Source organism: Ranitomeya imitator, chromosome 7, assembly GCF_032444005.1.
Source record: "Ranitomeya imitator isolate aRanImi1 chromosome 7, aRanImi1.pri, whole genome shotgun sequence".
Lineage (NCBI taxonomy): Eukaryota > Metazoa > Chordata > Amphibia > Anura > Dendrobatidae > Ranitomeya > Ranitomeya imitator.
In genome coordinates, this window is record NC_091288.1 from 105,005,149 (window position 1) to 105,027,709 (window position 22,561).

The window sequence follows — 22,561 nt, forward strand, 5'->3', positions numbered from 1 at the left end:
CCCGTGCAGCAGAGCACTCCATCTGCGCACGTGCGGCCTCAGGAAGATGGCCGCCCCCACCGATGACAAGGGTAATAGAGCAGATTGCACGCTTTTTCTTCACCTGCGCGCACACCACTACGCCACCAACGGAAAGCTGGGGAAGAAACAGCGATGTCACCACGCCCACCTGACCAGCCTGATTGACAGGCGAAAACGGCGACTTTGGTAATGTATTTCGCAGCATAGGTGGGGAATCAGGGTACACTACATACACTATTGTAACGCACAGCGCAGGCCCTATTTAACAGTATTTTTATCTCAATCTGAAAAAACGGGGCGACAGGTTCCCTTTAAGGTTAGGGTTGTGATTAGGGGTGTATTGGGATTAGGGTTAGGTTTGAGGTTAGGGTTGAGATTAGGATTAGGGGTGTGTTGGATTTAGGCTTTTGATTAGGGTTATGGTTAGGGTTGACATTAGGGTTGTGATTATCGTTATGTTAGTGATTAGAATTATGGATCGGGTTGGGATTAGGGTTAGGGGTGTGTTAGGGTTAGGGGTGTGTTGGGGTTAGGGGGGTTTCCACTGTTTAGGTACATCAGGGGGTCTCCAAACACGACAGCCAATTTTGTGCTCAAAAAGTCAAATGGCGCTCCCTCCCTTCTGAGCTCTGCCACATATGGGGCATCAGCATACTCGGGATAAATTGGACAACAACTTTTGGGGTCCAATTTCTCCTGTTACCCTTGTGAAAATAAAAACTTGGGGGATACAAAATCTTTTTTGTGGAAAAAATTTTTTATTTTTATTTTCATGACTCTGCATTATAAACTTCTGTGAAGCACTTGGGCATTCAAAATTCTCACCACACATCTATACAAGTTCCTTGGGGGGTCTAGTTTCCAAAACGGGGTCACTTGTGGGGGTTACTACTGTTTAGGTACATCAGGGGCTCTGCAAACACAACATAACGCCCACAGATCATTCTATCCAAGTCTGCATTCCAAAACGGCGCTCCTTCCCTTCCGAGCTCTGCCGTGCGCCCAAACAGTGGTTTACCCCCACATATGGGGTATTGACGTACTCAGGAGAAATTGCACAACAACATTAGTGGTCTAATTTCTCCTGTTACCCTTGTGAAAATAAAAATTTGGGGGCAAAAAGATCATTTTTGTAGAAAAAATGCGATTTTTTTATTTTCACGGCTCTACGTTATAAACTTCTGTGAAGCACTTGGCTGTTTAAAGTGCTCACCACACATCTAAATAAGTTCCTTAAGGGGTCTAGTTTCCAAAATGGTGTCACTTGTGGGGGGTTTCCACTGTTTAGGCACATCAGGGGCTCTCTAAACGTGACATGGTGTCCAATCTCAATTCCAGCCAATTCTGCATTGAAAAAGTCAAACGGCGCTCCTTCACTTCCAAGTTCTGCGGGGCGCCCAAAAAGTGGTTTACCCCCACATATGGGGTATTAGCGTATTCAGGAGAAATTGCATCACAAAATTTATGGTTACATTTCTGTTTTTACACTTGTGAAAATAAAAAAAAATGGTTCTGAATTAAGATGTTTGCAAAAAAAAGTTAATTGTTCATTTTTTCCTTCCACATTGTTTCAGTTCCTGTGAAGCACGTAAGGGGTTAATAAACTTCTTGAATGTGGTTTTGAGAACCTTGAGGGGTGTAGTTTTTAGAATGGTGTCATACTTTGTTATTTTCTATCATATAGACCCCTCAAAATGACTTCAAATGTGATGTGGTCCCTAAAAAAATGGTGTTGTAAAAATGAGAAATTGCTGGTCAACTTTTAACCCTTATAACTCCCTAACAAAAAAAAATTGTGTTTCCAAAATTGTGCTGATGCAAAGTAGACATGTGGGAAATGTTATTTATTAACTATTTTTCGTGACATATCTCTCTGATTTAAGGGCATAAAAATACAAAATTTGAAATTTGCAAAATTTAAAAAATTTTCGCCATATTTCTGTTTTTTTTTCATAAATAATCGCAAGTAATATCGAAGAAATGTTACCACTAACATGAAGTACAATATGTCACGAAAAAAACAATCTCAGAATCAGCGGGATCCGTTGAAGCGTTCCAGAGTTATAACCTCATAAAGTGAAAGTGGTCAGAATTGTAAAAATTGGCTTGGTCATTAAGTACCAAATTGGCTCTGTCACTAAGGGGTTAAGATTATTGTACTTGTTTTTATTATGTATACCCCTCCTCACATGTAAAGCGCCATGGAATAAATGGCGCTATAACAATAAATAATAATAATAATGATGATGATGTGTGGGCAGTGCGTGGGCGGAGACTGCATGTGTGTGTGCAGGGTCTGTGCGTGCCTGCCGGGGGCTCTGTGCAGGTTATACATACAGACATACAGTACATTAAACAGAGTACATACTCACCACTACTTGTCATTTTGATCCCCGAAGCCAGTGTCACCTGTAAAAAAAGATTAAAATAACAAACAACCAATATACTTCTCTGTCCGCAGAAATCCACGTGTATCCCATGACGATCTGCCGTGGAAAACGGCAGCATAAGCTGATGCGACCGCTCTCCAGGGGCTCCTGGAACACAATGACGGGAGGAAGGTATCCTTCTGCACTGTATTCCTCCGCTGCTGTAAAAAAATAGTCCCTAGTCTCACTTTTGGCATTGCTGTGTGAGAAATTTTCCCACGCAGCAATTGCCATGAAGTGAGACTTTGAACTATAGTAACCTCAGTGATGCACTGCAGGAACCATTGTCTCCCGATGTCACTGTTCTATAGGGGAGATCATCGTGGGACACTCAGGTAGTATACAGTTTATTATTTTACGTTTTTTTGCAGGTGCTGAAGTATGGTAAGTATGGTTAAATGAAGAATATTAACATACTTTTTTCCTAATGTGTGTGTGTTTTATTAGCCCTTTGACGCCTCTCCGTTATTAACCTGGCTTAATGTCGCCTTGCAATAGCAAGGTGACATTAACCCCTTATTACCGCATATCCCACCGCTACACGGGAGTGGGAAGAGAGGGGCTAAGTGCCGGAATTGGCGCATATTACAGATGTGCCATTTCTGGGGCGGCTGCGGACTGGTATTTGAAGCCGAGAAGGGGGGGGGGGGGCGGGATTTCAATATCCATGGCCCCTCTCTAGGCTATGAATATCAGCCCGCAGCTGTCTGTGTAGCCTTTCTGGCTATAAAATATAGGGGGACCCCATGTCATTTTTGGGGGGTCCCCCTATTTTAATAGCCAGTAAAGGCTACGCAGACAGCTGCGGGCTGATATTCATAGTAGGCTACAAATATTGGCCCCCGCCCGTCGGCTTTCCCCCTCTGGCGCAGAAAATTGCGCAGGAGCCCACGCCGTTTTTTCCGTTTTTTTTATTAAACGCTCATTAAGGCCTCTTTCATACTTGCGTCGGTACGCGTCCGTCGCTATGCATCGGGCTGACGTACCGACGCACGTTGTGAAATTTGTGCACGACGTGGGCAGCGGATGCAGTTTTTCAATGCATCTGCTGCCCATTTTGAAGTTCGGGGAGGAGGGGGCAGAGTTTGGTGGACCCTCCCAAAAAAATGACGTGGGGTCCCCCTATATTTTATAGCCAGAAAGGCTCCGCAGACAGCTGTGGGCTGATATTCATAGCCTAGAGAGGGGCCATGGATATTGGCCCCCACCCCCGGCTACAAAGAGCCCAGGCAGGCACGCACAGACTCCCGGCAGCCTGCACAGAGCCCCCGGCAGGCACGCACAGAGCCCCCGGCAGGCACGCACAGAGCCCCAGAAGCCCATACAGAGCCCCGGCAGCCTCGTACAGAGGCCCGGCAGGTCCGCACAGAGCCCCGGGAGGCCCGCACAGACCCCGCCCGCACACACAGACACGCATAGTGTCCGCCCATGCACCGCCCGCACTCTTCCCCCCTCCAGAACAGGATGTACAAGGACAGAAAGGGCTTATTTTAATTCCGATATTTGTGTCCCATTGACTTGCATTGGTATCGGGTATCGACGATATCCGATAATTTTTTTATATCGGCCGATCTAATCCGATACTGATAATTCTGGTTTTAGGAAGGTATTGCTCAACACTACTGCTGAGCAAAACCAGCATAAAGCAAGCACAACTAATAAAAGTAGAATGGCAGAACTGGAGATCTAGGCCACGTTTACTGATAAAGATGTCAAATTTGGTGGCTACTGAAGCAATTGCAATGCAAACACGGCAGAGGCCTGGAATGTCAGTACTGTACCTCTCACACTGTCTGTTACCCAGTCTCAAGATGATGTCATTTTTTCTATTCATGTTATAGTTATTATTTACAGAAGATTAAATTTCATTTAGTGGTATCAAATGTAGTAAACTGATTAGTGATGCAGTACTTACCCAATAATGCCGCTACAATGCCAACCAATCCAGTCCCTGCACCCAGCTCAATCACAGAACGTCCCTGCAAGTTAATTCCTCCAGCTTCGATGTACATACAGAGAACAACAGCCTGGAGCCATAGAGAGGAACAGGTTATTAATTTGTGCATTTTACAGTGTTCACAGGACATTCCTTGTACAGTACCAGTGAAAACATAGGAGCACCTGTCCGGCAGCTATCTACATGGGGAGCTGAAAAGATATACACACACATTTGAAAAGTACGCCGTTCATTCATTGAGACTTACAGCATCCCAGACAACTGCGGCCACTCCCAGCTCTCTCCAGTCCTGCTTGATCCGTATGGTGTGGTTGGAGAAGGTGTAGGTTGAGCTGGAATTATGAAACTTCTTCAGGCCACTCAGCATATGTTCATCATAAGGTACCAAGGCCATTTTAGCACATCCACGTTACATGCACATGAACTACAACATCACACAGAAACAGTATTAATTAATGATTGTAATATTCTACAATATATAACATTTTACCTATTGGTGTGGCACAGACAATTCTAGCAAGCGTATTATCAAAGTTGTTTAATCCATAGGAAAGGGTCAATGATGGAAAATTCACTATATGGTCTTATACAGGCAGTTGTCATTCCACAAATCTTAGCAGGACCTGGACGTCTGTCTAACATTGTTTAGATCCCCACACACCAAGACAATAGCAACAGATCCTCTAAGTTTTGCAAGTTGTTGTGCCTACATGGATTTCATTTGCTTTGCTACTACATTCCAGACATGTTCGATCAGACAGAGTTAGTGAGTTTTGAGGCAGTCAGCATCTGGAATTATTATTCCAAAACAGTATTTTGAATAGGGCAAATTATTCAGCTTAATTACCATCAGAGTTTGTTGTTCACATAAAGTCGTGTACTTGTCTGTAATAAGACACATCCACATGAATCCCTGGACTCAAGGTGTCCTAGGGGAAATTTCCCACAGCATCATAGTGCCTGTCCTTCTTCCCATAATGCATCCTGGTGCCTACTATAAGTGCTTTTGGCTGTGGACAGGGGGTCAGCATAGGTACTCTCAAAAGTCTTAACCTGAATAGCCACAAATGTAACAAGTTGTGGTGTCTATTGTATTCTGGCACCATTTTACCATGGCCAGAATTAACCTTTTTTTTTTTTTAGCAATTTGTGTATAGTAGCTGTTCTGTTGGATCAGACCAGACCAGATAGGCTAGCCTAGCTTTTCCATTAATATCAGTGAACTTTTGTTGTCCTTCATGTTCTGGGAACAGCCAACAAGATGGACAGTCTCTGACCCAGTTGTGTAGCCATCAGAATTATGCTCCTTATCAAAAGTCACACTTTACATTTGTCTAATTTTCCACCTTTCAACACTTCAACTTCATAACCATACTACTTACTTGCTGCCAAATACACTGCTCAAAATAATAAAGGGAGCACTTAGACAACAGAATCTAACTCCAAGTAAAATCAAACTTCTGTGAAATCAAACGGTCCACTTAGGAAGCAACACTGTTTGATAATGAATTTCACATGCTGTTGTGCAAATGGAATAAACAGATGGAAATTATTGGCAATTCTCAAGACACTCAATAAGGGTATGTGCACACGTAGAATGGTCCACTGCGGATTTTTCCGCAGTGGATTTGATAAATCCGCATTGAAAAACCGCTGCGGTTTTTACTGCGGATTTATCACGTTTTCTATTGCGGATTCCGCTGCGGATTTACATCTGCAGTTTTCTATTGGAGCAGATGTAAAAACGTTGCAGATTCCGCACAAAGAATTGACATGCTGCAGAAAATAAAATTATGCGTTTCCGCGCGTTTTTTTCCACAGCATGGGCACAGCGTTTTTTGTTTCCCATAGGTTTACATTGTACTGTAAACTCATGGGAAACTGCTGTGGATCCGCAGTAAAATCCGCATAGTGTGCACATACCCTAAAGGAGTGGCTCTGCAGGTGGGGACAACAGACCACATCTCAGTACCAATGCTTTCTGGCTGATGTTTTGGTCACTTCTGAATGTTGGTTGTGTTTTCACACTTGTGGTAGCATGAGATGGACTCTACAACCCACACAAGTGGCTCAGGTAGTGCAGCTCATCCAGGATGGCACATAAATGCGAGCTGTGGAAAAGTTTGCTTTGTCTGTCAGCATAGTGTCCAGAGGCTGAAGGCGCTACCAGGAGACAGGCCAGTACACCAGGAGATGTGGAGGGGGCCGTAGAAGGGCAACAACCCAGCAGCAGGACCGCTACTTCAGCCTTTGTGCAAGGAGGAACAGGAAGAGCACTGCCAGAGCCCTGCAAAATGACCTCCAGCAGGCTGCAAATGTGCATGTGCGCAAACTGTTAGAAACCGACTCCATGAGGATGGTCTGAGTGCCCGACGCCCAGAGCCCAACACCATACAGGATGCTTGGCATTTGTCACAGAACACCAGATTGGCAAATTCGCCACTGGCACCCTGTGCTCTTCATAGATGAAAGCAGGTTCACACTGAGCACGTGACAGACGTGAGAGAGTCTGGAGACGCTGTGGAGAGCGATCTGCTACCTGCAATATCATTCAGCATAACCGGTTTGGCAGTGTGTCATTAAAGGTGTGGCATTTCTTTGGAGGGCCGCACAGCCCTCTGTTGTGAATTCTGCTTTTGGGCTCCCTCCAGTGGTTGTAGGTGGTAATGCAGTTGTCTCTGGGCTGCAGTCCTGGACAGGTGTTTCTGCTAATTGCAGTTCTGACTGGGGTATTTAGGTGTGCAGGACTCATTAGTCCTTGCCAGTTGTCAATGTTTCTTGGGAAGTGTTGGATTCCTGTCTGGCTTCTCCTGCTTAGCTGCCAATTCAGCAAAGATAAGTGTCTGTTTCTTTTTCTTTGGCACACAAGCTGTGTGCTTGTTTTTTGTTTGTATTCCTGCTCTGAGTGTAGGAGTCTCTGGAGTTGCAGATATACGTTCCACGTCTTTAGTTAGATGGAGGAATTTTTTGTATAATCTGCTGTGGATATTTTTGGAAGGGTTTTAATACTGACCGCACAGCACGCTGTCTTATCCTTTCCTATTTTAGCTAGAGTGGCCTCTTGTGCTAAATTCTGTTTTCTGCCTGTGTTTGTCTTTCCTCTCCTACTCACAGCCAATATTTGTGGGGGGCTGCCTATCCTTTGGGGTTCTGCTCTGAGGCAAGGTAGTATTCCTATTTCTATCTATAGGGGTATCTAGTCCTCCGGCTGTGACGAGGTGTCTAGGGTTTGTTAGGTACACCCCACGGCTACTTCTAGTTGCGGTGTTAAGATCAGGATTTGCAGTCAGTATAGTTACCACCTACCCCCGGAAGAAGCAGGTGGCGAAACGTACGTCGGGGTGAGTGGACGCCGAACGGGTGCACATGTGAGATGCGGTAAGCACTATTAATATAAATTTTTGGGCTGGCATATATGTTTATTGATCTCTTTTACGGGCTTATATTAGGCTTAAGGATTATCCTTGTTGCCCTCTCCACGGCTGAGTAAATCTATGTTTACATTTGTTATGCATTAAGGACATGGGTAGTATGGAATGATATCCCCATATACCATTATGGTAGTATTATTTATACTCTTTGCTAGACCTGATGTCATGATGTATGACTGCTGCTAGTTCATATTACCTGTTCATATTTACGGTTTTTTTCCTGTTCGGCTTCCACTATACGGTATTGTTGCTTTTTTATCATTGTTTTAAATATGATGTAATAAAAGTTATATTTTATTGGCATTATTTATGGCAGGGGTCCCCAACTCCAGTCCTCAAGGCCCACCAACATGTCATGTTTTCAGGATTTCCTTAGTCTTGCCCAGGTAATAATTGCATCACCTGTGCAATGCAAAGGAAATCCTGACAACATGACCTGTTGGTGGGCCTTGAGGACTGGAGTTGGGGACCTCTGATTTATGGGATCTCTTCAGGTTTCCATTTAATATTATTTATATGGAAGATTGGTATATATTGTGATTGGAAGTGCCCTTAGTGTATGTGGGACATCTTTTTGGTGTAATTAAAAGACGGATGCGGCATGCCCGAGGAAACGGACATGCGGCGCGTCTTAAGAACGTAGCATGTCCTTACAATGCTGAAACAACGCAAGAACAACTCAGGTGATCTTCCAGTAACCTCAGGTGCAGATTTGGTCAGGATTTTACCTGCGTAAAATCCTGAACGTGGACACATAATTAGTATTTAACATGTGTAAGGGTAAGTGCCTGTTTATGTGCTGTAGGCTGGCTATTGTCTGTCTTTCATGCACTGTTCACTTTGTGACTTTTCCTTTACAAATATTTGTAAAATAAAAATTTTCTTCTTTGAACTTGCATACTGCGTATTCTCCTGTGTGTATGATTAGCTTGAAGTCGGTTTCCTCTTCTGGGACTTGCTGCACCCACCTTGTGCAACTTCTTTGCATCCAGTATGCAACTGGGTAACCTGTTTTCCAGACGATGGGTTCTGCAGGGTATGACCACAGACCATTTCTCTGTTTTCACCCTTTTTGGCTGATCACTTTTGCATTTTGTCATTGCACTCACCCCTTAGAGGTACAGTAGCATGAGGCGGTGTCTACAGTGCAACCCACAGAAGCTGAAGGGCAACAACCCACTCGAAATGAGTGAATATTTCCATGTTCGGATTACAATTGCCGAATTGGCAATATTCCCCGATTTGTTGAATATTCACCAAACGCCATACAAGTCAATGTGAAGCAAAAACAAAATGTATGCACAACACCTTCTAACAGCCCTAAAAACTGTCAAAACACATTAAATGATGGACAGACACCAGGAAAGTGGCCTCAATTCATCCAGAGTACAAATTATAGCATGGCACCTCATGCATGACTGATTGCTGCCGTATCATGGTCTGGGACAACATTTACAGCTTTCAATTGAAATTCAAAGTAAGACGAGGTGGGTAGGGATTGCTATAGGCCTGCTGTGCTGGGAGCCCTGATACCACATGCAACAGCTGAACCTGCTTTAATGCTCAAAACACACTCAGGTGGCACAAATATCAGGATAGTAGTAACACAGGTAGTTGACTCCAATGAAGTGGAGGCCTGACAGTCTCCAAGGCCTACTGCTACAGAGAACACGCAAGAAAGAGACCCAACCAGGAGTGTTCACATTTCCAAAAATTACTGGCAGAGACCAAAGTGGCATCAATTTCACCACAGTATAGATAGTATAATATGGACTGACAGGTTTTCCACTACACCCATCAGATCGACACCCAACCAGGAGTTTTCAAAAATGAGGGCCTGACACCAAAGTAGTATACATTTCATAAGAGCAGAAATAGTGTAATAGGGACCAACACATCTTCCACTATAGCCAACCCATCAGATGTAGACCAACCATGACTGCTCACATTTCCACAAATTTTTTCTCAACATCCGCAGCAGCAACAGCAGGCACAGAAGCCACAGAGTTCAGTTACGCAAGATTAATGCAGCATACTAAAAAATGCAACATCGCTTAGTCTGTACAGTCTGCGATCAAGGTGCAAGAGACCTTGGAGATCCATGACTTGTTCATCTTCATAAAAGTTTGGCAGTCTACACTTTCAGGGGACAGCCGGCTGCGCTTATCCGTCAGCATACCACCAGCAGTGATGAAACCACATTCTGACAGAACGCTGGATGCCAGGCATGTTAAAACCTCCAAGGCATGTGAGGCGAGCTCAGGCCACTCATCCATTTTGGAAGACCAAAATGTGAAAGGGTCCAAACCCTTTCTGATGGTATTCATATTCAGTTGTAGATACTCCTGCACCATCCTCTCCATTCCTTCACCATGTGTAAGACTTGGACTCTGTTGTGCTGGTGCACGAGTTGGTCTTAAAAAAAAAAAAAAATAATATGTGTCAAAGGACTCACAGAAAGTTGCTTCTTCCACCACTGCTGCTGCTACTAATGTTTTGGCTTTGTTGAATTGACGTGCCAGAGGTTGAAAGTCTAGAGCTGCGATGTGAACTGCGTACTTCACTGCAGTCTTGGGGAAAAGCTCTCTTAAGGTTGTGTAAAAGCGTGTTTCAATACTCCAGCATTCGCAGGTCACTTTCTAGGGCGGGAAGCATCTGGGAAAATGTGGTTTTATAGTGTGGATCTAAGAGTGGCAACCCAGTAATTAGTACTATTTCTAGTCATAACTATACTGGGATCATGTTGCAGATATGAGTACCTTCTTGCTGTACTATGTCAGGCTCTACCATGAGGTCCAAGCCCACGTTGTGTTGGTGGCTAGGTAGAACTGATGCTCATTTCCTCCGTCCCCTCCCGCCAACCACAAACAGAGGGGACAATTATCCTCATTTCCTGACAGTTGCTCGCCCATCACCTCTTCCTTCTCTATATGTTCCTCGGATCTTGCACTATTTCTAAACAGTTTGTTTGTTAACACCAGCCCTCCTCAATTACAGTAATCCACCCTCCCTTGGCACCCGCCTGTGTGAGGGAGACAATATCATCCCTTCCACATCCTCTTCCTCTGGGACCACCATCTCCTCCGGCAGGCTATTTAAAAAGTCTGCTCCAGCATATAATGACCGGAATAGTGATGCTGATGACGGCATCGTCAGCGCCAACCATCTTAGTAGCCATTTCGAAACTGCGCAGAAGGGTGCAGAGGTCTTTAATCAGTGAATACTCCGTAAATGTGATGTGCCACGTCCATACTTTGTTGGCCTAAGCTATACGACATGACATACTGCGTCATGGCTCGTTTATGCTGCCACAGTCGCTGCAACATGTGCAGAGTGGAATTCCACCATGTCGGCACATCGCATGTCAACCTGTTAAGTGGTATAGATAAAAGACACTTGTATCGATGCAAGTCGATGACCAGATGGGTGCGACTGGCGGAAGGGAGCACACAGCTTCTATGCTTTCTGTAGCAGATCATCCAGGCCAGGATAGTGGCGGAGAAAATGCTGCACCACCAGGTTGAGGACGTGAGCCATGCAAGGCACATGTGTGAGCTTGCCTCGCCGTAGGGCCACCACCAGGTTTCCACCATTATCTGACATGACCTTCCCTGGATGCAGGTTCAGCAGAGACAGCCATTGCTCAAACTCGACCTGGAATGCTGTCCACAACTCTTCAGCTGTATGACTGCGATCTCCAAGGAATATCAAATTTTAATACTGCCTGATTGCGGTGAGCCCTGGCAGCGCAGTACAGAGGAGATGGGAATTCGCTATGCACTGTTGGAACGCGTGTCTCCTTAAGGCATAGGTTGATGGCGCAGAAGTAGGCCCTAGAGGAGGAGGCAGAAGCAGTGGGTGAAGTGTTAAATAGAGATTTGTCCTGCAAGCTTTGGGGATTCCAAGACTTGTGGAGTAGCGCCTGCTCCCACAGCCACCAGAGTCACCCAGTGACCAGTCAGCAAGATGTAACGCCCTTGGCTATGCTTACTTGTCCAAGTGTCTGAGGTGAAATGCACCCTAGCAGACATAGATTTAGTCAAGGTTGTCTGCAATGTGTAGCGCAGGCACAGTTTTCTGAGAAAAGTAATGGCGACAGGATAATTGGTACTGGGGGACTGCGATGGCCATCAGCTTTCGGAAACCGTCTGTAACCACAAGGCGGAAAGGCTGCATTTCTGTGGCCAACAGATTGGAATGGCCATGCTATGTCATGGGCTGGCTACAGTGCTGAGAGGACAGAGTACGGCAAACAAGAAACTGTGAGGGATGTGTAGGCAGAGATCTTACGGTGGATTGAGAAGGTTGTGGTGTGCTCATTCTCTGAGATCGGTCAAAAACAGCAGGCATGTCCGCTTCCATTACAGCTGATGGTGGGCTCTCAGTCACGTGACTGAAGCAGGTAAAGAACCTGAGGTTCTGCGGTGGGAGACTTGCGTCAATAGCTGACGCGGTAACAGGAGGAAGAAGCAGCAGATGGGATTGATGGGGAGGTTGATGGTTGTTGAGGTCTGCTGGTCCGTATTTTTGCGCAGTGGGATACACATAGTAACATGTTGATTGACCATGCGAAGGTTCATACATGTAGTAGTCAAATTATTGCACTTTTCACCTCGACCCAGTTTTTTTGTGGTCTCATAAAAAAAAAAAAAAAAAAAAAAGGCTCAGGCTAGGTAACCCTTGCCAACCCTGCAATCGCCAGACCTAATGACGCTGGTCACAGGCACAGTTGTGGCTGAGGATGGATTGCTTGTGGTGACCACATCACTACGTGTCTGCGACATATGACGCAACGTTACCTCCTCCTCAGATGACCTACTCAGCTGTGTGCCTCTGTGTTCACACCAACTGGGATCTACCACCTCATTATCCTCTTTGTTATCGCATTCCTCACCCTTGGAGTCGCCCTCCTCTTTCTGCTCTGACCGCACAGTACAATCCATATGAGCCTAAGGCTATGTGCACACGCTGTGGATTGTGCTGCGCATCCGCAGCTGCGAGTTCACAGCGGTTTCCCCATGCGTTTACAGTACAATGTAAACCTATGGGAAACGCAATCCGCAGTGCACATGCTGTGGAAAAAAAACGCGCGGAAACGCAGCGGTTTACATTCCGCAGCATGTCAATTCTTTGTGCGGAAGCCGCAGCGGATTTACACCTGCTCCATAATAGAAAACCGCAGGTGTAAAACCGCAGTGGAATATGCACAAAAACCGCGGTAAATCTGCAATAAATCCGCAGGAAAAACGCGCAGTTTTTGCCCTGTGGATTTATCAAATCCGCAGAGGACCATTCTACGTGTGCACATACCCTTAGATATCTGAATCTCATCAGGATCACCTCCCCTGGGATTAATGTCTGGTGATGAGAGTCAGGATGATGCTCAGACCCTAATACGTCTTGCACAAGATTCAAGCTAAAAAATCTTTAAGCATCAGTGCAGATTTCCTCCTCTTGACTCGGTGAAGTTTGAGTACACTTTCTGATGACCATGGCAAAGAATGTGTGAACAGTCCTTCACTCACCCATCTGTGGTTCCGTACAGTCAGTTGAACGGTTGGAGATTTGGGACGCCAGGGGAAGCAAGGGTAATTTGGGTGCCACCTCTGTGGAATGTACTGGGTGTGATGTTGAGGTGGAGGGAGGAGAGGCCACTTGAAGCTATGCTTGCCATCCACTAGAGCACATGCTCTTTCTGGGCCTCATCAACAAGGCATACTACTGGGAACCTGCCAAAGAAAGGTAGTGGAGTAGCACGTCCAGTAACCGAAATTGTCAATTGTCTTTGCATAGGATGTGACGTTGGTTCAGTAGTGCTTTCACAAACATTACCACCTACCAGACGTACACCAAGCCTAATCCCCCTTCTACCAGGGCCTCACTTTTTCCCCAGTCATATTGATCAAATAGTGTGGTAGGAGGACAGTATTAGCAACAACAAAAAAAATAGATTTTAAACTCTGCAGCAGCTCTGCAAACAGCTGAATTTCAGCGGCAGTAAATGACCAGGTGAAATATTGCATGCCGAATCGCTTTATTCACAGAAGAATTGTTTCAGTGTGCTTGAGGCCAGTATGACAAAGAAGAAATGCTCAAAACAATTTGAAAGCGAGATGTCCCCTTCTGTATGACGTTAATAACACAAGAATTTATTTTTAAGTGTGGGTGATGCCTGTATTACCTAGAAGATATGCTCCAAACAATTTAAAATTCAGATTTAGCCTGCTGTGTCATGTTTGTAAAACCCCCCAAAGTTTTTTCTATGTGCAACAGCTTTGCACACACAAAAATTTCACTGCCAATTACAACGTGGAATACGACGGGCTGTATCACGTTTTGCAACAATATTTTTTTAACCCCTTCCCGACATGTGCAGTTCTAGCACAGCTCTGCAGGAACTGCGTTCCCGCAAGCAGCAGTACTAGTACGGCACTGCGATCACACAGTCTCACGCTGAGTGCCATGGTGATCGCATACGGGTGTCAGCTGACACCCCGCAGCAATGCTCACGAGCGGTGCCAGCACCGACATGGGCATTTAACCCCTCTGATGCCACTGTCTGCCGCTGTCTACCAAAAAAATCCTTATGTTTCTAGTATCATACAGTAAGGGACCTGACTTTAAAATTGTTTGTAGCATAACTTTTGTCATACAGGCCTCATCCACACTCAATTCTTTTTTTCTGTGACTAATACGATATAGCACGCCATATATTTCAGCTCGGAATTTACTGTAGCTGAAATTCAGCTGTTTGCAGAAGTGGTGCAAAATGTATTTTTTTGTTGCAAATACTGTGCTCCCACCACATTATCTTAGCAACATGACTGGGAAAAAGCGAGGCCATGGTGGAAGGGGAATTAGGCTTGGTGTTCAAGGTGTACGGGGGGTAGGTGGTAATGTCGGTGAAAGCACTAGTGAACCAACGTCACGTCCTATGCAAAGAAACTGACAACTTCTGTTACTGGACGGGCTACTTCACTATCTTTCTGTCAGGGCAGGAAGATTAGGAGGGTGACTCCAAGGGCAAGGAATGTGATGGATGATGGAGATGATTGATGAATGATGATGATCCAGTTGGGTTGAACATAGAGGCCCATAGCTGAGTAGGTCATTTGAGGAGGAAGAGGAGGCGGCTATGTTGCGCCATACATTGCATACATGTAGTGTTGCAGCCACGTCAAGTAATGCATCCTCAGCCACAACTGTGCTTGTAACAGCAGACCCTGCGGGTCTACAGCTCGCAGGGGTGGCAAGGGTTGCCTAGCCTGGGCCTTTTTTGACACTGCAAAGGAGGAGCCAACCCATGTAATCTGCCAACTTTACCCCCCAAAAAAACTGAGGTAAAAAGTGCAATAATAATTTGACTACTACATGTATGAACCTTCACATGCGCAAACAATATGCTCTACTGTAGGAATCCCACTGCGCAAAAATGCGGACCAGCAGAACTCAAATCAGCCACCCCATCAATTGCACCTGCTGGTTCTTCCTCCTCCATTACCATGACAATCCAGTCCAAGCACGCTGAGAGCCCGCTGTCAGATATAACGGAAGCGGACATGCCTGCTGTTTTTGACCGATCTCCGAGAACACCAATAGTTTCTCGATCCACTGTAACATCTCCGCCTGCACCGCTCTCTCTCGGTCCAGCAGTTTGTCTGGTTCACAGTACTCTGCCCTCTCTTAGCACTGCAGCCAGCCCACGGTTCCGCAGTTATGGTTACAGAAAATAGAATTAGTCTTACCGGTAATTCGGTTTCTAGGAACCTTCCACGACCGCAGTATAGGAGGTTGTCTGCTCGCCCTAATGGGGGACAGGAAACACAGAGGTTAAATAGCCCTTACCTTTCTGCAACCACCAGTGTTTTTTCTGGACACACTAGAATGAGTAGTTTCCAAAGTGCAGGAATCATCCAATAAGAATAATTAGATTTGGAGGGAAGTTAGTGCTGTTGTGGAAGGCTCCTAGAATCCGAATTACCGGTAAGACTAATTCTATGTTCTCTAGTCACCTTTCACAACAGCAACATGGGAGTAATACAAACAACTAATTTCTAAAGGGAGGGACTACATGTTAAATTCCTATTAAAACTTAGTCTGTAGTGTCTAGTAAACATATGGACAGAAAACCAGGTGGTGGCTCTGCATATCTGCTCAGTAGATGTGTCCCCTCTCTCTGCCCTCGATGCTGCTACTGAACGTGCGGAATGAGCCTTCAGTGATGCAGGAGGAGATAGAATCTGATGAGTATGCCAGGCAGATAGCTTGTTTGATCCAATTGGCGATCGTATTCTTAGCCGCCTTCTTGCCCTTATTTCATCCTGAGGGCTGAATGAATAAGTTTTGGTCAATCCTCCAGCTCACAGTTTGTTGGAGATAGTAGAGAACTACCCTGCGAACATCAAGGGTGTGAAAGGCTTCTTTCGTATTGGAATGATCTGGGCAGAATTAGGGTAGCACAATATCCTGACCTCTATGAAAGTCTGAGACTACTTTAGGCATAAAGGAGGGATCTAATCGGAGAAAAATGCCATCTGCAGTAACTGTTAAGTAAGGCTCCTGTACTGATAGGGCCTGCAGCTCCCCTACATGTCTAGCGGTAGTTATTGCTACTAGGAAGACGGCTTTAAGGGTAAAGTTTTTTTAAATCATGGATGACAGGGGTTCAAATGGATCTTTAGATAAACCGTTAAGCACCAGATTTAAATACCAGGGGGGGGGGGATTTGACTTTGAAGCCTAGGTCGGATTCTAGCTGCTAAGGTCATGAAACGATTTATCCAGCGATGACCAGCCCGGTTCTGGTCAAAGAAAGTTCTAAGAGCCGACACCTGAACTTTCAGAGGACTAGGTGTAAGACCTAGATCCAGCCTTTTATGAAGAAAACCAAGAATCTGTGCAATGTTAGGATGAAAGGGATCAGGTATATCCTGAGAACACCAGAACGAGAATTTCTTCCAAACCTTGCCATAAATTGCATTGGTTACTGGCTTCCTACTATTCTGGAGAGTTTGTATCATTTCATCTGAAAGTCTTTTAGCTTTCAGGATTTTGGCTTCAGTAGCCAGGCTGCCAGGTTCAATCTGTGAGGGTGCGGGTGTAACAGGGGCCCTGGTGAAGGAGGTCGACGCTCTGGGATAGAAGTAGCGGACCTTCCTGGGCCATGTCCATCAAAGTACTGTACCAACTTCTTCCCGGCAACATGGGAGTGATCAGAATCGAGGTGACCTGATCTGACCATATTTTCTGTAGCGTCCTTGCTACAATCCGGATTAGTGGGAAGGCATAGGCCAGGTTGAACCTCCAAGGGTGAGAAAAAGCATTATTCCTTGCACTCCGTCCGTAGGACTGAGGGAAAGGAAAGTCCTCACCTGCGCGTTCTGGCCATGGGCAAATAGGGGATTCCGGATGTGGACCTATCTTGTCACTAGGGATGGAAAGACTGCTTTGCTTGGTCCAGGCACAACTCCCCCGAATGGACGTCCTTTCTGCTGAGGAAGTCTGCCTGGACACTTGCAGACCCCTTTAGACGGACAAAAGATGTCTCTCTGCCCAGGAAAAAAAAAAAAAACTCTTGCAGCGATTGATTTCAGACTGGCGTATTTTGTGCCTCCCTGGTGTCAGAGGTAGGCCACTGTCATACTGTCAGAATAGACATGAACCTGATGACCTTGGATAAGGGCAGATGCAGCTTTCGACGCCTCCTCTACAGCCTTCAGTTCTGAGGAACGGGATCTGATGTCTGGGGCCCATAAACCCTGGAAGTGGGTTCTCTCTACCACAGCGCTCCAGCCTCTCTGATTGGCGTATGAAGTGATTATCTTCATGAGAAGATGATCCCAGCTGGAGGTTCCGGTAGTTTAGCCACCATGAAAATGAAGACTTCACGTGACCAGGAAAAAGAACTCTCCTGGTCAGAGAATCTTGATGCCTTTTCCAAGATAGAAGAACACGAGTCTGGAGGACTTGTGTATGGGCTTGAGCCCAGGAAACTGCCTGGATGCATGACGTCAGCGATCCCAGGATAGACATTGATTCCCTCAGGGTTGGAGCCATCTGGTCTCTGAACTTGGAGATCCTCAGAAAAAGATCGAGTTGATGTACTTTGGGCAAGAAGGATGCTCTTTTCCCCGAAGCCAAGAGAATTCCCAGGAATTTCTTCCTTGATGAAGGATGAAGATCTGACTTCTCCAAATTCGGGATCCAGCCCAGGGATTCCAGGATCTCCCAAGGTTTTTGCCACATCTAGATTTAGACAAAGGATAGATGGTGCGACGACAGGAAAGTTGTCTAGATACGGAATTATGCGAATCCCCTAAAGACGGATGAAGATTACTGCTTCTGCCATAATCTTGGTAAATACCCACGACACTGAAGAAATGCCGAATGGGAGGACATTGAATTGGTAATGGCTGACCTGATGACCATGAGAAACTGCAAATCTAATACACTTCCGCTGATCTGGGTAAGAAGGACGTAAAAAACTATTTTTTTTCAGGGTTTCTCTGCTCAGGGAGCGATTTCTTTTTATCCATAGCTTTTTCTAAAACTCTCATCGAGAAATGGACCGAAAACATAGTGTCCCTGAAAGGGAATGGCGCAAAGCTTAGCCTTAGAGGTTACATTGCAGCATGGTGGTTCAGTGGATAGCACTGCAGCCCTGGAGTCCTGGGTTCAAATCCTACCAAGGACAACATCTGCAAGGAGTTTGAGTGTTCTTTCCGTGTATGCGTGGGTTTCCTCCCACATTCCAAAGACACACCGATAGGGAATGTAGATGTGCAGAAGCATCGGCCAGGAACCGTGTTGCTTTGAGTAAGGTGGTTTTCTAATGCATGGAGCCAGCAAAATAGAGACCCGGTGACAGTTGTATTTAGCACATTAGTGGAGGTGTCCCAGGATTACGCGCGGACTCCAGAACCGGCCAGCATGTGGAGAGGACGACCCCGGCTGCACATTACCAGCCCTCTTTACCCCCCCCCCAAGGAGGTGGAGGAGGGGTGGGAGAGGTCCCAAGTTGCATGGAGCTGGGTGCAACCCATGGAGGAGAGCGGTGCCCCCGACCTCGGCATTGAGTTGGTAAGCTTAGGGTGCTCCAGATCACCAGCGCCATCAGAGAACCTCTTCATGCCCCATTGCAGGAAGGGGTATGTAACCTCTTTGTGTTTCCTGTCTCTCATTAGGGTGGGGAGGCAACCTCCGATGCTGCTGTTGTGTAAGGTGACTAGAGAAAAGATTGTTTCCTCCTACGCATGACAAAGCCAAGAGGTTTAACTCCATCATCTCCAATCTGTTGGCCACATAAATGCTGCCTTTCCGCCTGATACAGATGGTTTCTGAAAGCTGATGTCGTCACAGTCCCCCAGTACCAATTGCCTAGTCGCCATTACATTTAAGAAAGCAGTGCCTGCGCAACACCAGCATGTTGCAGAGATCAATGTGACTAAATCAGTGTCTGCTAGGGTGCATTTCACCACAGACACTTGGACGAGTAAGCATGGCCAATGGCGTTACATCTTGCTGACTGGGCGCTTTGTGACTGATGTCTGTGGGGACATGTGCTGCTCCACAAGGTTTGGAATCCCCAAGGCTTGCAGGGCTACATTTAAACACTTTCTCTACCTCTAGGGCCTCCACCTGCACCCTCAACCCCTGCCTTAACGAGACATGCGTTCCAACCCCACCACCTCCATACTGCACAGCCAGGGTTCACCGCAATCAGGTAGTATTAAAATTGATAAGCCTTGGAGATGGCAGTTATACAGCTGAAGAGTTGTGGACAGCTCTCCGACGGAGTTTGATCAATGGCTGTCTCACACAGCTCTTACAACTTCGTTGGTTTGCAGCCACTAAACATGCTGGTCCTCCTCTGACCAGTTCCCGTGGGTGGCGGCAGCACTGTCAGCTGTGGATGCCAGGAGTCTCCGCTCTGCCCTGTGTCTCCGCAGAGCCGCTTGCTCTGTCCCCCTCCAGACACTGACCCTGATTATACTACAGGGCTTTTAACAAAGAATCCTGTGGCCTCAAGCCACATGGAAAACCCAGACTGGAGATTAAACGGACTGCACCACTAACATACTGCAGTCAGAATCAAAACACAAATTCCAGAGCCGATTTTCCCTACATCTGCCTTGGGCACTGGCGGTTCCGCCATCAGTCTGCATTGCAGTCACAGCTACGCCTAGCCAACACTTCGCGCCTGATGTAAGTTCACGGGCAGCGCACACCGCACATGCCTGAGAAATGTTGGCAGAGCGCAGGCGCCGGGCATGTAACAAACACAGACGCAAGAGGGAGATGATTGACGTCTCGGAGGCGGCCGACACCTGGGGAGAAGACACACTAGAGCTATGAAGGGCAATGTATGAAAGTGATTAGCTCAGCATTCCTAGGGATACTAAGCATAAGAGCCACCTTCACAGAATGCAGCCTTTAAGAGGGACAGTTCCCTCATTGGTATCCCGGATGTGAAGCTTCTGCATGAAGTCTACACTGGGCAGTGCGGAATTGTTAGAAAGCCTCGTGCTGCGGTCACAAACACCCGATGAGAGCAGACGGGTGTGCAGCAACCTACCTGTCACAACATGTGGTATGTGCTGCGCCTCTTACCCGCCCCCGCAGAAGCCTCCCAGCGCACTACAGTGCTGCAGCAGTGCCGGAAAGCAGTGAGGAGGACAGCACAACTCTCCAGCATTCAAACTCAGCTGGAAGGTCGGAGACTCGGAATCAATTGTGCGCCCCAAGCCTCATTCTGAAGTAGCTCCACCCAGGAACACGATGATTGGGGTACTGGACATAACACTGACACGTGACTGGGTGGCTGAAGCTCGCATTGCGCTACTAACGGCAACACGCCCATATTCGCTACAAGAGGCTCTATGATTGGCTGGAATAAAATCTGAGGCTCACTACATCTCTCCGCCCACCATGCCTCCTATTGGTGGACTATGGAGACGGCGGAAAAGAACTCCCGGAGGTAGAGAGAGGAAGGCGTGACGTCGGCGGAGGGGTGTGTGAAGCGTCACGGAGTCACTCCCGCCCTCAGCTCCCGTGGGACCGGCTGGGACAAGAGGATGCGGTGTTCCGCCCGGCCGTCCTAGCAGCAGTGGCCGTCATTACTGTACCTGTGTTCCATGCCTGTGTCGTGAGTGCTCGTAACGGGTGGGAGGAGGCCTCCAAGCGGGAGGAGAGTCTGGCTGCTGGTCCTCACTGCCACCTCACGGGGAAGCCAGCATGGGCAATACGGTGACTTGTTGTGTGTCCCCGGATGCTAGTCCGGAGATGGTGCACCCGTACCAGGTGGAGGTGGTCCTGGAGGAGACGGAGTCCGGCTCCCACCTACAGCACATCAAAGACCGGGAGTACACGGATGGTAAGCGCGAGGCTGGGTCAGGGAGTGGGCGCAGGGGACCGGCGGCGTGTGCCAGGAGGGGTTATAGAGGGTGCTGTCAGCGTTCTGTAGGGCTTCTGTGTGTGTGTGGACCTGTGTGTGTGTGTGGACCTGTGTGTGTGGACCTGTGTGTGTGTGTGGACCTGTGTGTGTGTGTGGACCTGTGTGTGTGTGTGGACCTGTGTGTGTGTGGACCTGTGTGTGTGTGGACCTGTGTGTGTGTGGACCTGTGTGTGTGTGTGTGTGGACCTGTGTGTGTGGACCTGTGTGTGTGGACCTGTGTGTGTGTGTGTGGACCTGTGTGTGTGTGTGTGGACCTGTGTGTGTGTGTGGACCTGTGTGTGTGTGTGTGTGGACCTGTGTGTGTGTGTGTGTGGACCTGTGTGTGTGTGTGTGTGTGGACCTGTGTGTGTGTGTGTGTGGACCTGTGTGTGTGTGTGTGTGTGGACCTGTGTGTGTGTGTGTGTGTGTGTGTGGACCTGTGTGTGTGTGTGTGGACCTGTGTGTGTGTGGACCTGTGTGTGTGGACCTGTGTGTGTGTGTGTGTGTGGACCTGTGTGTGTGTGTGTGTGTGTGTGGACCTGTGTGTGTGTGTGTGTGGACCTGTGTGTGTGTGGACCTGTGTGTGTGTGTGTGTGGACCTGTGTGTGTGTGTGTGTGTGTGGACCTGTGTGTGTGGACCTGTGTGTGTGTGTGTGTGTGTGTGGACCTGTGTGTGTGTGTGTGTGTGTGTGTGTGGACCTGTGTGTGTGTGTGTGTGTGGACCTGTGTGTGTGTGTGTGTGTGTGTGGACCTGTGTGTGTGTGGACCTGTGTGTGTGTGTGTGTGGACCTGTGTGTGTGTGTGTGGACCTGTGTGTGTGGACCTGTGTGTGTGGACCTGTGTGTGTGGACCTGTGTGTGTGTGTGTGTGTGTGTGTGGACCTGTGTGTGTGTGTGTGTGGACCTGTGTGTGTGTGTGTGTGTGGACCTGTGTGTGTGTGTGTGTGGACCTGTGTGTGTGTGTGTGTGGACCTGTGTGTGTGTGTGTGTGGACCTGTGTGTGTGTGTGTGTGGACCTGTGTGTGTGTGTGTGTGGACCTGTGTGTGTGTGTGTGTGGACCTGTGTGTGTGTGTGTGTGTGGACCTGTGTGTGTGTGTGTGGACCTGTGTGTGTGTGTGGACCTGTGTGTGTGTGTGTGTGTGGACCTGTGTGTGTGTGTGTGTGTGGACCTGTGTGTGTGTGTGGACCTGTGTGTGTGTGGACCTGTGTGTGTGTGTGGACCTGTGTGTGTGTGGACCTGTGTGTGTGTGGACCTGTGTGTGTGTGGACCTGTGTGTGTGTGTGTGGACCTG

The 22,561-nt window shown here is 47.2% G+C and overlaps 2 protein-coding genes across 4 annotated transcripts in view; one reads left to right on the plus strand and one right to left on the minus strand.

Moving 5' to 3' along the window:
* The window catches only part of METTL21A (methyltransferase 21A, HSPA lysine), a 30,262-nt gene extending 9,679 nt beyond the window's left edge, over nt 1-20,583 (minus strand). Inside the window, exons 1-3 of one of the 2 annotated variants that reach the window (XM_069733706.1) lie at nt 20,447-20,583; nt 4,655-4,831; nt 4,366-4,477 (exon numbers count right to left, since the gene is read on the minus strand). In XM_069733706.1, the coding sequence (XP_069589807.1) occupies nt 4,366-4,477; nt 4,655-4,801 (259 nt within the window). In that variant the 5' untranslated portion in view covers nt 4,802-4,831; nt 20,447-20,583. Of the gene's footprint in view, nt 1-4,365; nt 4,478-4,654; nt 4,832-20,411 lie in introns of both variants that reach the window. The other variant, XM_069733705.1, reaches the window with a different exon arrangement.
* Nucleotides 20,584-20,819: 236 nt separating this feature from the next.
* The window catches only part of CCNYL1 (cyclin Y like 1), a 143,950-nt gene continuing 142,208 nt past the window's right edge, over nt 20,820-22,561 (plus strand). The window contains exon 1 of one of the 2 annotated variants that reach the window (XM_069733707.1): nt 20,820-21,209. In XM_069733707.1, the coding sequence (XP_069589808.1) occupies nt 21,071-21,209 (139 nt within the window). In that variant the 5' untranslated portion in view covers nt 20,820-21,070. The remainder of the gene's footprint in view (nt 21,210-22,561) is intronic. The other variant, XM_069733708.1, reaches the window with a different exon arrangement.